Source organism: Rhincodon typus, chromosome 7, assembly GCF_021869965.1.
Source record: "Rhincodon typus isolate 14 chromosome 7, sRhiTyp1.1, whole genome shotgun sequence".
NCBI lineage: Eukaryota > Metazoa > Chordata > Chondrichthyes > Orectolobiformes > Rhincodontidae > Rhincodon > Rhincodon typus.
The window spans coordinates 67,759,055-67,773,196 of NC_063338.1; the positions used below are offsets into that span (position 1 = coordinate 67,759,055).

Here is a 14,142-nt window from a genome sequence, read left to right on the forward strand (position 1 = left end):
ATGCTGCCAGACCTGTTGAGCTTTTCCAACAACTTCTGTTCTTGTTCCTGACTTACAGGATCCACAGTCTTGCGGTTTTTATTAGGATATTTGGTTGGCATGGACATGTTGGACTGAAGGATCTGCATCTGTGCTATATATGATCTTCTAAACAACATAAGGTACAATACATTTATATAAAAGGGAAAGATTAAGCCAGCTTATTTTCAGACCACTTCAAAAATACATCTGATGTGAATGCTTAAGAACTTTAGATTTTGTCCAGAATGTTTTATTTTGGAAAATCATTAGATGCTCCAAAAATAATCAAGTATTTTGTTTCTGACTTTCATCAAAGAATATTTATTGTGATACACCTCTCACAGAATTTCATCAGCTGGAGCCAACACTTCGGAGAACATCTTTTCAACTCTAACTTAAGCAGAACTTGTTTCCGGCACCAGAAAGGGGATGGTTACAACTGACCAGAAAGTAAAACGGGACCAGTCATAACAGATTCTGTGGCTACAAAAGCACGTCAAAGGCTTGGAAGTCTACATTAAGTAAACTCACCTCACGATTCTGTAAAGCCTGTCCACCATCTATAAAGGACAAGTCAGGAGTCTGTAATGATCAAGACAGTGGCGGAGGACAATGCTCCAGCCAGAGCTTGTCCACTCTGCCTGTTCTTCCTCTTTTTTTTTCCCCCTTTTACACCTTAGTGACATTTTCCCTTCCTTCTCTCCCAGCTTGCAACAATTCCCAGCCTCCGGCGACACCGCCCGGCCTGGTGTAGCAGCCTCCTGATCCTCAAGACGAAGACGGCATGATCTGGAGCCAGGGCCTGGTCCGGACTGGAGGCTAGGTGCCAGTGTGGTCTGGGTTGTAAGACTGTGGTTCTGAACTTCTATTTCTACAATGCTGGACATTTTATTTCTCGATTTTCCTACATCCTGTAACGAAGGAAGCCGTACCTCAGTGCCTTCTGTGGGATCGTGTTTCAAACAGCGACTGAAATCGGTGAGATTTCAGTCCGGGATCTGACATAAATCAATAATAACTACAGTTGGGATCACAACAATGAGCAATAAACCTAAAACTCACTAGTAATACTTAAATTAAACAGCTAAAAACTCCACAGACTAGTATGAATCAACAGTAATGGTGATGTAACTGGCTTTTACTTCCTCTACAAACTGTTCCATTTGTCCTGCTGACCAATTCTTGTTTGGAACAATCTTAGTTTCCTCCCAAAATATCTTTTTCTCTCCTCTTTAAGAAACCTGCAGAAAACTCAACTTTTCAACTAGGATTTTGACTTTCACTACCAATCTTTCCTTCCACATGCCCACGTGAAGTCCTTGCTTGTTAGTAGGCTTGTTTTTGAAATCTTACTCAATAAGTACAGGGTTTAACAAAACATTCTTGCTTTTTATTACAAAAGCACAGCATACATTCCACAAAAAAACATTTTGAAGTATAATAATTGTATGCTAAATTCAATTCTTGTACCTTAGCCTGCTGTGGGAATTCATTTGAACAGCAAATTGCAGAGAACAGCTAGATACAAACAATTCCACTATTTCAAACCTTTGCCCTGGCGCTCCTCTGGAGGAAGAAAATTGTTAAACAACAATCTGATTTCTACAATCTCAGTTACATAAAATCAGACAATAGGTCATCATCCTGTAAGAAAGTATTACATCAAAGTTTGTAATGGACCTGTGTCTGGTACTATGTAAATCACCTAGAAAAATCTGGAGATAATATCTGATTCACTCTCACTCACGTGCACAACATAAACTTATGTTACCATGTCCAATCAAACATATTTTCTTTCACAACTTTCAAAAAACATTATAACTCATATTCATGCCCTTACTAATCGCTCACTGCAATGCTGTTGAACTAACAGTTAACATCTGTACAAGAGTTCCACTGATTAAACACCACTTCATTCTCCAGCAATAGGACATCTGTTAGGATTGAACAATAGAAGTGACAGCTGAAATAGAAACATTTACAAATAGAAGCGCAAAGTTAGTAAGATGACAACGCTATTTTAATGAAGCCATTACACCAGTTTTAGGGTACTAATCTACAATATATTTACAGCATTGCTTCAGACACACAGCTACCTTTAAATTAGCCTCATGGTCGAAAAAGTTTGCTCAGTCCTTCAAATACCACCAAAATAAGGTCCCATAAAATCTTTAACTTGAGTTGGGATTAAAATACAACATTCTCTAGGTTGTAGCACTTTAAAAAAAGAACATAATACAATCTTTGTAATCTAGTTGTGATGTGCGCAAATTATTCAGTCACACGATCCAAAATACCACTCATTCTTTTCTTCTAACTCATCTTGAATCATAAATTGTAACTGGCAACATGTAAAAAGATGTGGTTAGGAAACATGTCTGCATTTTAAACTATTTATCAGCAAAAACTTAAAGTACACATTATAATTTCCTTACACCATTCAAGCTAAAAATACCTTTGGACTTAAAAACAAACATAAAAGATTATTAACATATTATTAAAAATGTATTAGACATCATTTACTTTACCCCTTGATTAGCACTTAAGTAACCTGTTCAGAGCTAAAAGCCAAAATAATCCTATTCTGGAAAAGAATTAGATGATATCAAAGCTTATTCCATGCCTGTATTTTAGACAGTGGTCTATTTTAGCAATATTTTTATAAGTAACATATTCCATGTTGATCCAGTGCAGCATTTCGCACTTAATCTTCCAAGGTATAATTGGGATTAACAACTAAGTAGGGATCCTGCTCCAAAACTTCATCACCTTCTCCTTTTCGGCTTTTCAGACCAGTCTGTTTCAATTCAATCAAGATATGGTCCTATCAAGAAATTAAAATACAAAATTACCTCAAGAAGAACACTGTGCAGTATTTACTTGAAGTAATTAATTTTCTATAGTTGCTATATTTATGGATTGTATTGTTTCCATGACTTTCAGCACCATGTTGCAAAACTATGTGTGGTAGACAAAGAGCACAAATTTATTATCTCACATGCAATAAAACAAATTTGGCCTGCCTCTTGTCTTAATTTCCCATCACCAGCAATCAGATCATTTTGCAGAGATTTAGTGGTTAATATTTAACTGGCAATTTGCACTTCAACAGAAAGAATAATTGAATAAAAGTTCAAGACAAGACATTCTAGGATAACAAACTAATCAGAAAGTACACAAACATCTTAAAAATTGTAACCCAGAAACCATAAGAAATAAACTAAACTGAGTAATGCACATGCAAGAAGTTTAGTTGCAAGTCTGTAATCATTTTCCAATCAGTAATTACGATCGACAGAACAGGTTTACTATTCAGGAGACCAAACAGGTCGAGCTATTTGAACATATCAGAATGGAGACATATTTCCCACTTACATAATGAATAAGTCTGTAAATAACTTTCTCAATTAATTTCTTTTTGTTAATTAGCTCTTCTTCCGATTCAATTTCAGACTCAATTTCTTTTAAATACCAGTTAATGAGTTCACTCTTCTTTGGAGAAGCATCTTCATCTTCTGCAGGTAAGAAGGAAGAAACAAACCAAGTTCATGATGTACAAATAAAATTTACTTGAAATGTTTTATTTTTCTTGAGTTAATTCCCCACTCATCTGTCATCCAAGGTGAGCTAAAGTCAAAGCATTTAACATGATTAATATTAATATTAAATGCAAGTACCAAAAAGTGAGGTACTTCTGCTCACTTTAGTCAGTTGTTCCAATGAACTCAATAGGTCTATCATAAAAAAATTGTTTTTCAATGACTTTCTACCCTCACTACGTTATCCAGAAGATCATATTCCAAATCTTTGTGAATTTCAGTCTTGGGAGGTATTATTCATTTGAACTAAATCATATCCCACCTGTTGTACTGATCTAAATGGATATCCTCCCAAACAGATGCCGCGGTCAAGGCGGCACAAAAACACCCCTTCTTCCTCAGAAGGCTAAGGAAATTCTGCATGTCCATAAGGACCCTCACCAACTTTTACAGAATACTTTCTATGGTGCATCACAGCTTGGTATGGCATCTGCTCTGCCCAGGACTGTAAGAAATTACACAAAGATGTGAACACAACCGAGACCAGCACAAGCCAACCTCCCAACCATGGACTCCATCTACACTTTGTTACCATGGAAATGCAGCCAAAGATTCCTCCCAAACCAGTTAAACTCTCTTCGAACCTCTTTGTCAGGCAGAAAATACAAAAGCTTAAACACAATTACCAACAGGTTCAAGAACAGCTACTTCCTCGCTGTTATTAGACTGCTAAATGGACCTCAAAATTTTAAATCTAACGTTGATCTTGCTGTTGTGCACCTCCTGTGCAGCTGTAACCTTGTATGCCTCACTCTGGTTAAACACCCTATGATCTGTATATCCTTGTGCCTGTATTTCATGCAAAAAACAAAACTTCTTACTGTACTTAGGCATGTGACAATAAATCAAAAAAGCTTTCCTGTTACACTTAGTATCTTGCATCATACTCATAACATCCATATTGGAAAAATCCAACTTTTAAAAAAAATGTTTCCTCATAATTCCATCCCCTCATACTAGCCATCAACTTCATTGCCCGTCTCTGTACTATATCTCAGTAACTGGAATTAAACCCAACAAAGAGCCTCACCAGCCGGCACATTCTGCACATGGCCCAGACATAAACGCTACAGATTTTTCGGGACTAATCAGCATTGCTACAATTTTAGTGTATCCATGACAGTGCGATTTAATTGATTTTTCAAATCTATCAAATACTGCACTTATCTATATGGAATCTCATCTGTCACATTACTGTTCACCTAAATATTATGTCGCTTAAGTGAGCAATCTGCTTTGCGATAAGTTTAGTTAACATCTTCGAATAAGTTTTACTAGTTAGTAGGAGGAGACTTCTCTAAAATAGTAAACATCCAAATTAGTCTGTAACAACTGAGGAGTGAATAAATTCCTTAACTTGGTTCCAATCCTCCACTAATCATGACATATTAATTTAACCAGGGTATATAGCCAGTTATAGAGGCCTCAGACTGTATTAGGAACAAAGCAGGCAGAATTCTTCAGCCAAAGAATAATCAGTTTATTACAAGTAAAGCTGACTCAAAGATGCAAAGAATGACAGTTTGGACTATGTAAATATATATTCGCATTTCCAAAATAAAACCGTGACATTCACATAAGCAACTGAGGACAAGTTCTCATACAGAATCACAACAGTACAAAGGGCCACATGGCCCTTTGCGTCACCACCAGCTCTGAACATTCTGACAATGCTGAATCCCTGCCTCCCTCTGCATAATCCTATTTCAAAAGGTCATCTAATGCCCTCTTGAATCCCTCAACTGAACTTGCCTCCACCATAACTCCAGACCATGCATATCAAACTCAGACCACTGGCTATTTGAAAATACGACAGCAGGGAGCAGAATAAACGAGCGCAAGTTTGTCAGGTAGGAGAAACATTTGTTGTATTGCTTCAGCATGTTGTGACAAACTGCTCTTTTCTTCTGCTTTCTAGGGTACCGAAAAAGAATCTATCACAGCCCTAAATATACACAAGGTCTCTGCCCCCAGTGCTTTCAGTGGCAAGGAGTTCCAAAGACACTGAACTCTCAGAAGAAATTATCATCTCCATTTAAATTGGCATCCCTTAATTCTGAGGCTGTGTCATCTGGTCCTAGACTCTCCCGAAGGGAAACATCCCCAAAGCATTTACCTGGTCAAGTCCCCTAAGAATCATGTATCAATGAGATCACCTCTTATTCTCGATTTCCAATGAGTAGAATCCAATCTGTTTAACTTTTGCTCATAAGACAATCTCTCCATTTCAGGGATCATCCTAGTCAACCTTCATTGAACTGCCTCAATGAAATAATAAATTTTCTAAAATCAGGGGACAAAAACTGCTCACAGTACTCCAGCTGTGGTACATGCTACTGCACCTTGCACAGTTTCAGTAAGACTTCCCCAATCTTATTTTCCAAACCCCTTGAAATAAAGGCCAACATTCCATTAGCCTAGATGATTACCTGCTGCACCTGTATGCTAATGTTATTGTGCAGTGCACAAGTATCCCCAAGTCCTTTTGTGTTGCAGCTTTTTGCAGTTTTCCTCCATTTAAATGTTACACTACGTATGCTTGCATGCCCAGTGTTTCGTGCGATTGTAAACTTATGATTTGGTGATATTCTCAGGCGACATTACACACTTTTGCAAGCTATTCCTGGAACACTAGTATGTAATTTCACAAAGCAAATTTGTCCTTTTACTTGAAGAACCATTTCTTGATTAGTTAAGACAGACTCTTAGTGCCTGTAAGCCAATCTGAAGGGACCAAAACCAGTGGAGTCATTGGGTGAATCTTTGGTGACAAACAAGAGAAGTTTCAGCTCTTTGTCCCATTTATTGGCAATGTTCTTTCTAAGCTGCGTGGCCCGATTCCAGAAGTTGCTGCTGTGCATGGACCTCAGAGGCCTGCACAGCTGGAAAGAAAATTAGAGGGTATGACGGTTGGAGGAGTACTCATCGCAGCATACCATAGTCATCACCTTGATGACATGACAGTTCTTCAAAATCTTGAGATTCCAGGTGGCAGGCAAAGGACTTAAGCTGTGTCATACCTAGACTACTCATAACTTCTTGAAAAATATTAGGCATAAAATTGATCACTTTGATCCCTATATGCTCAGGTATAGGAACTTACTAGGCTACCTTCAATTTCTCCCAGTGGTAAATCTGATCAACCACTGTCCACTCTTTACCTGCAGGTCTGTGAAGGGAATCTCCATTTTCTCATGGAGGGTTCAATTTAGACCAATCTTTGAAAGTCAAATGATAGAGTTGCCAGTTTGTGGTGCCAAATCAAGCTCTGCAACAGGGCTGGTTTGGCTATTGACTACACAGCAGAGACAAGACCAGGGTATTTTTCAGTAATGTCTCTGACGTAAGCCATTATCTCTGCCTCCATCAAATGACTTCCGAGAAGGCTGGCCCTGTCCAAAGATAAACTAATGACAATCCCCACCATTACCATTCTCAAATTAGGTTGCACTCCAGATGCACCAGATAACAAGAGAGTGTAAATATCCTCCACTGATACCACACTAAAACCTTGGCATTTAATGCACTCTCCTTGACATACACTGCAGTTTGCATAAGTTTAGAGTCAGCTTCCATCTGACTCTTTTCAACTATAAATATAGAATGGGGAAAAATGTTTCAGCCTTCAGCTGGTTCTTTTACAGTCACTCAGACAGACAACATAGTTACTATATGGAGGTGCCGATGGCATCTTAGATGTAAACTGGAGATTCTGGTTGGTGGGATGGTAGACAATGCAAATTTTTACTTGTATTAAACTACATTATACAATGAAACAACCGAGTAACTTGCATGTTACCTTCCTCTAGTTTTCGGAGATGGAGGACGATAAGATTGGAAATCTTGCGATATTCTACAAAAGACAGCCTCATTGAGAGTTTTGGTACGTCTTCCTTGATACTGTCTTCAGAATGGCCATTCACACCATTAATGCCATTTGGTATATCTGAAGTCCCTGTCAGAATGACCATTTATTAGTACATAGGGTACTAGATCCCATTGTTCTAAGTAAGCACTGTAAGCATTCAGCAATAATAAAATAAAACAAATCAAAATAAAGTTACTAATAACTTACTGGCATGATCATTAAATAATTAGCCTTTTAATTATTAAAATGAGTAAGAGGTCCATGCAGCAACTCATCAAATCTTAGCCAGAACATTTAAGGAAAACAACTTCACAGTTTGTGCCTGTATGACTATCTCAAAACTGTTGAGTTCTTTTATACACATTCCATTCAAAACATCTGAACTAGGGCTTTTCCACTGGGAATCAAAGAGAGAGAAAAAAAAAACTGATCTTTGTTACAAAGAATCCCAGCTTTGATAAAGCAATCAATTAATGTCAAAAATTGCTCTTGCTGTAAATTCTCTACTTTGTCAAATTTGATATTCCGAAAGATGCCACACCAACTAAATACCTACAACTCTACAGCCAGACATTATCTTGAAGCAAAATAAATCCAATATTACTACAATTGCTAACATCCTAGCCTGAGATTATCCATCACATGGACAATAGTTTTACATTTGCTGCCCCAAACTTCAGAATTAGCTCACAAATTCTAAAGCATACTTATTTTGAAAACTCTTTGTGGGTGCGCTGAGCACTGGCAACGGGCACTTTAAATTTTGCTTCAACATCTACAAAGGGTCGAACTAAGGGTTAAGGTGACCACAAAACAACTCTTTGAGGTTACAATACCAACTTACTTAGTCACGCAAGATCGTAGTTCAAAGTGAAACTGATGTACGATTTGAAAAGAAAAATGGTCGAAGAGGACAGAATTCAAAATTTCATCCACCCCCCACAAAAAGAATGCAAGTCCACCACAGATCCTGCAGAACAATTAATCGTACAAAATTTATCCGTAAGAGTTTTTTAAATTTATTAATGTTTTGTGGGCATCACTGGCTGGGCCAGCATTTATTGCTTGCCCTCACTGTCCATGAGAAAGTGGTAGAGAGCTGTTTCCTTTCAATGCGCCAGTCAGAATGCTATAGGTATACTCAGAGCTGTTAGAAGGGGAACTGACACAACACCAAAGGACAGCGATACATTTCAAAGTCTGTGTGCTGAGTGGGTTTGCTGAGGGGAATTTGCAGCTAGTGGTGTTCTCATTTATCTGCTGCCCTAAGCCTGATAAAAATGGAAGTGCTTGTGGGTTTGGAAGGTCACTTCTAAGGACGGACGGTGAGTTGCTGCAGTGCATCTTTTAGATGGTACACACTACTGCTAATGAGTGTTAGTGGTGGAAGGAGTGGATGTTTGATAGGGGCAATGCCAATTTTGGATTTGTTCTGGATAGTGTCAAGCTGCTCGAGTGCTGTTAGAGCTGCAGCCATCCAGACAAGTGGGGAGGATTCCATCACACTCCAGATTTATGCCTTGTAGGTGGGTTTTGATGAATTAGGAGGTGCGCTACTCGCAATATTCCTAGTGTCTTTGTGCCAGGTATGACTCCAGCCAGTGTAGTTCCCTCCCACCCCGGATTCCCTTTAACTCCAGTTTTGCTCGGGTTCCTTGATGTCCTAATCAATCAAATGCAACCTTGATGTGACGGGCAGTGACTCTCACCTCTGGAATTCAGCTCTTTTGTCCATGTTTGAATTAAGGCTGTAATAAAGTCAGGGGCTGCGAGGCTCAGATGAAACACAAACTGCATTGGAGAGTAGATTGTTGCAGAGTATGTTACTTTGCTTTTTAAGAAGGTTGAAAGAAGAAAACCAGGGAATTATAGACCAGTTATCCTACCACCTGTGGTGCAGAAAATGTTGGGAAACTACTATGAAAGATGGGCTAACCGAACACCTCCAAGATTTTCAGTTAATCAGGCACAGCCAGCACAGATTCATGGCGGGGAGGTCATGCCTGAAAGACTCAGTAAATTTTTTTGCAGCGGTGACTAAGGCATTGGACAGGGAATTGTCTATGGATGTTGTTTATATAGAATACAAAAGACTGATGACTAAGATAAAGGCCCATGAAATTAAGGGCAAAAAATATAGATAATTATAGATAGATGAACTATTTCCACTGTTTGGGGATTCTAGAACTAAGGGGCATAATCTGAAAATTTGGGGTGGATCATTCAGGAGAGATGTGAGGAAGCACTTCTACACAAGGGTGGTAGATATTTGGAACTCTCTTCCACAAATGGCAGTTGATGCTAGATCACCTGTTAGATTTTAAATCTGAGATGGATAAATTTGTTAAGCAAGAGGTGTAAAGATATATGGGCTCAAGGCAGATATATAGAGTTAGGCCACAGATCATCTATGATCTCACCTGTTTTGCCAATAAAGACTCAATGGGCTGAATGGCCTACTCCTATGCTCATAAGCAGGTGCCGCTTGATAACACTGTTGATGGTATCATCCATATCTTCCATCATTTTACTGATAATTGAGTGTAGGCTGATGGGGCAGCAATTGGGCAGGTTGGATTTGTTCTGCTGGGTGCACACAGGATGTACCTAGGGAATTTTCTACATTGTCAGGTAGATGCCTGTGCCGTAGCTGTACTGGATCAGAAGTGTCCTAAGTTCTGGAGCACAAGTCATCAGTATCATTTCTGCAAAAATCATGAACCTTGACAGCATTCTAATGTCCAGTGCCTCCAATCACTTCTTGATATCACGGACTGAACTGAATTTAGCTAAAGACTGGCATCTATGATGCTGGGGGCTTCTGCAGGAGGCTGAGATGGATCATCCACTTGGCACTTCTGGATTAAGACTGTTGCAAATGCTTCAGCCATATCCTTTATTCTAAATGCACCGCGCTCCCCCATCATTGAGGATGGGGATATTTGTACAGCCTCCTCCTGAATTGTTTAATTATCACCACTATTCATGATGGGATGGGTGGTGGCTGAACTGCAGAACTTGATTCTGATCTATTGGTCGTGGAAATGCTTAGCTTTGTCATTTAGTATGCAAGAAGCCCTGTTTGTAGCTTCAGTAAATTGACACTACATTGGTGGATATGTCCAGCGCTGTTCCTGGCTGCCCGCTGCACTCTTCATTAAGCCTGGGTTGATCCCTGGCTTGACGATAACAGTGGAGTGGGGGATATGCCAGGCCATGAGGTTGCAGCTTTTGTTGGAGAATGATTCTGCTGCTTCTGATGGCCACAGTGCCTCCTAGATGGCTAGTCTTGAGTTACTAGATTTGTTCAAAGTCTGTCCATTTAGCATGGTGATAGTGTCAAACAACACAACTGTATTCTCAGTAAAGGTGGGACTTTGTGGTGGTCACTCACTGATACGGTCGCAGGCAGATGTATCTGCAATAGCCAGATTTCAGAGGATCAGGCCAAGTATGTTTTCCCCTCATTTTGGTTCCCTCGACAGACCCAGTCTAACAACAATGTCTTTGGGACTTGACGTGTTTGATTCGTAGTGCTGCTGCAGAGCCACTCATGGTGATGGAAACTGAAACCCCCTCCACCCAGGGTTCATTTTCTGCCGTTCCCACCTTCAGTGCTTCCTCCAGGTTTTGGTCAGTCAAGGGAGAACATTACATGATAATCAGCAGGAGGTTTTCCTATCCATGCTTAACCTGGTGCCACAAGACCTCATGGTGTCTGGCATCGATGTTGAGGACTCCCAGGGCAACTCCCTTGGTCCCACATACCACTGCGTGGCCAGTTGTTCTGGGCCTGTCCTGCCAGTGGGACAGTCATATTTAGGTCAGAGCCAGTAAGGATGGAAGGTTCCTTCCCTAAAAAGGATACAAGTGAACCTGTGGGTTTTTCCAACATGTGACATTAGTTTCAAGGTCAGCATCAGACTCTTAATTCCAGATTTTTGTTGAGTTCAAATTGCACCATCTGCAATGGCAGGATTCAAACCCAAGTCACCAAAACAATACCTGGGTCTCTTGATTAATAACTGAGTGCTAACACCACTTGTTCATTGTACGCATGTGAAAGGATAAACTTTAAAAAGGAAAAATATCAATATTGTGTTTAACTTAGTTGAAAATTAGGGACAACATCTGAATAGGTCACTTGCTATGCCAACATAATAAAAGGCAGAAGTCCAAAATAGATTCTTAGAGACCAAGGTAGAGGATGGAATATCAACATGTACAGACATCTTAAACATCTGGATTATAGATTATTCCTTTCTGGTGAAATTAAAAAGTCAGCTTACCATCATGGATTTCCTGCTCCATCTCCTCCCTTCCTTCATCATCTTGGTCAAAATTTACGTCTGGAGTTTCCACTCTAATGATTGATTTGTTCAGTAACCGGAAAGCTTCCTTTACATGCTTAGGTTGTACCTATAAAGCACAAGTAAAAATTCAGTACATGTTCCTTTTTTGGTAGCACTTTGCTTAAAATATACTTTCAACAATCTTAAACCTCTTGAAACACAATCAAAAATAATAATTTAATAAAAATGTTCCATGTATTTTGATATAACACAGCAAACCATTACCACGAACAATTTTATAGATCATCCAACTGTAGCTGCAAATAACTGCCAGAAGAAGCATGCAAGAGATTTTCCCAAATCTCAGGTGGACTATTAGATAGGAAGCTCAAGTAGCACAGTTCTCTCAAATAAAAACCTGGCAGTTGAAAGGAAGTAGGCAGATACATGACTTGAACATCATCAAGTGTGTAGTTAACTATTATTATTTTGGCCTTAGGTCTGCTCGGGAAAAGTATCTGCGTAGCTCGGTAGAATATTTGAATAGGCGGTCGGTGTACTACTTAAAAAGGTAGTCAGGCAATATGACTTATGACAGTTTGCGATAGTCATGCCAGGGCCACAATTATTTGCAATATATTTTAATGACTTAGATGAGGAAAGTGAATTTACAATAGCTAAGATTGCAGATGACAAAAATGGGAAGGCCAAGTGGTGAGGACTACACAATACACACTGATAATAGTCAGGTTAACTGGTTGTCCAAAAACTCAGCAGATGGAGTATAAATGTGGGAAAGTGAATTATACTTTATAAAGGAAGAACAGGAGCTGAGTATTATTTCAATGGAGCAACATTCTGTAGCAGAAAGCTACAGAAGGATTTGGAAGTCCCCATGCACAAATTACAAAAAGCTGATAATACGGGAGTCAAACGGCATGTTAGTCTTTATTTCAAAAAGAACAGAATATAAAAGCTGTAAAAATGCACTAGTCAGACAACAGTTGGAAAGACTGAACAATTCTGGGCTCCTTATCCAAGGAAGGAAATTCAGGCATTCGAGGCAGTTTGGAGAAAGTTCACTGGGCTGATCCTGGGCTTGGAGGGACTGTTTTACACAGGGAAGTGCAGTAGATTGGGCCTGTACTCACTGGATCATACAAGAATGACAGTTGGCCTTATTGAAACATACAAGATTATCAGAGGACTTGACAGGATGGATGCAAAAAGGTTGCTTCTCCTTGTGGGAGAGTCTAGGACCAGGGGGGCATAATCTCAGAATAAAGAGTCGCACCTTTAAGACACAGCTAAAGAATTTCTTCTCTCAGACAATAGTGAATCTATGGAATTCTTTATTGCAGAGGGCTATAAAGGGAGAGTTCTTAAGTATACTTAAAGCCAAGTTAAAAGATTTTTAATCAGTAAGAGAATTGAGTGTCATAGAAAGTAGGGAGGGCAGAATTAGCAACAATGCACAGTCCAAAGGAAGAGGAAAAGTCTCTTAATTGATTAATAGTTACCTCATCACAGCAATGCATTCTGGCCATGGATTCAGAAAGTCGAATCATACTCTCCAGCTGACGCACTGTAATTCGCCATGCTGACTTAGTCACTCCAGAGCCATCCCTCTGACGAAGTCGTCTGTACTGTTCCACTATGAAGTCTTCGGATTCTTTTGAAATCTAGAAAATTAAATCCTTGGGAAGTTATGATTAATACAGTTTACACAATCGGCAGTCCATTAAACTTCACACTGCATCAAGTGACTGACCTTTGGTTTGAACTGCCTTGCAAATAACAGGTACCTCCTGATATCATCTAAAGAGTAGATCCGCTCGATAGATTCTTGAATTCGAGAATGCAGGTCCACAATACGCCTAGCAATGGCATAATCTGTTACCTAGATCATAAAAATGACATTAATTTCTTTAAATTGTTTAAAAATCAAAATACTGGCTATGAAATAAAGCACGAAAAATGTGATATTCCCACCTCATTGCACTCATCAACCAGAATGAAGAACAAATCGAATCGAGACATAATTGGTGCCGAGAGATTTACATTCTGTTTGAGAGACTTTGAACGATCATACCGTCCAGCAACTGGGTTTGCTGCAGCCAAGATAGAAGTCCTGGCATTTAAAGTAGCCTAAAAATAAAAAAAAAAGATTTTGTTTTAGATTTTAGCTTTTAATCCATTTAAGGTAATACATAACCTACACCAAATTACACACTTAACACACTTTTCCATTAACTTCATCTGTTAGTGTCCACTGTAAAGTGCTCAAGAAATTAATTTCCATTTCCTAACAACTGAGAGAAAGAACAAGCATCTTCCCCAACAAGAAATGAAGTAGGAACTC

The 14,142-nt window shown here is 39.2% G+C and overlaps 1 protein-coding gene across 1 annotated transcript in view; it reads right to left on the bottom strand.

Annotated features, from left to right (window-relative positions):
- Positions 1-246: 246 nt before the first annotated feature.
- Positions 247-14,142, bottom strand: part of LOC109921189 (DNA replication licensing factor MCM6-like) — a 29,634-nt gene continuing 15,738 nt past the window's right edge. The window contains exons 11-17 of the mRNA XM_020521231.2: positions 13,773-13,928; positions 13,552-13,680; positions 13,301-13,462; positions 11,778-11,907; positions 7,420-7,575; positions 3,397-3,536; positions 247-2,845 (exon numbers count right to left, since the gene is read on the bottom strand). Coding sequence (XP_020376820.1) covers positions 2,726-2,845; positions 3,397-3,536; positions 7,420-7,575; positions 11,778-11,907; positions 13,301-13,462; positions 13,552-13,680; positions 13,773-13,928 — 993 coding nt within the window. The 3' untranslated portion in view covers positions 247-2,725. The remainder of the gene's footprint in view (positions 2,846-3,396; positions 3,537-7,419; positions 7,576-11,777; positions 11,908-13,300; positions 13,463-13,551; positions 13,681-13,772; positions 13,929-14,142) is intronic.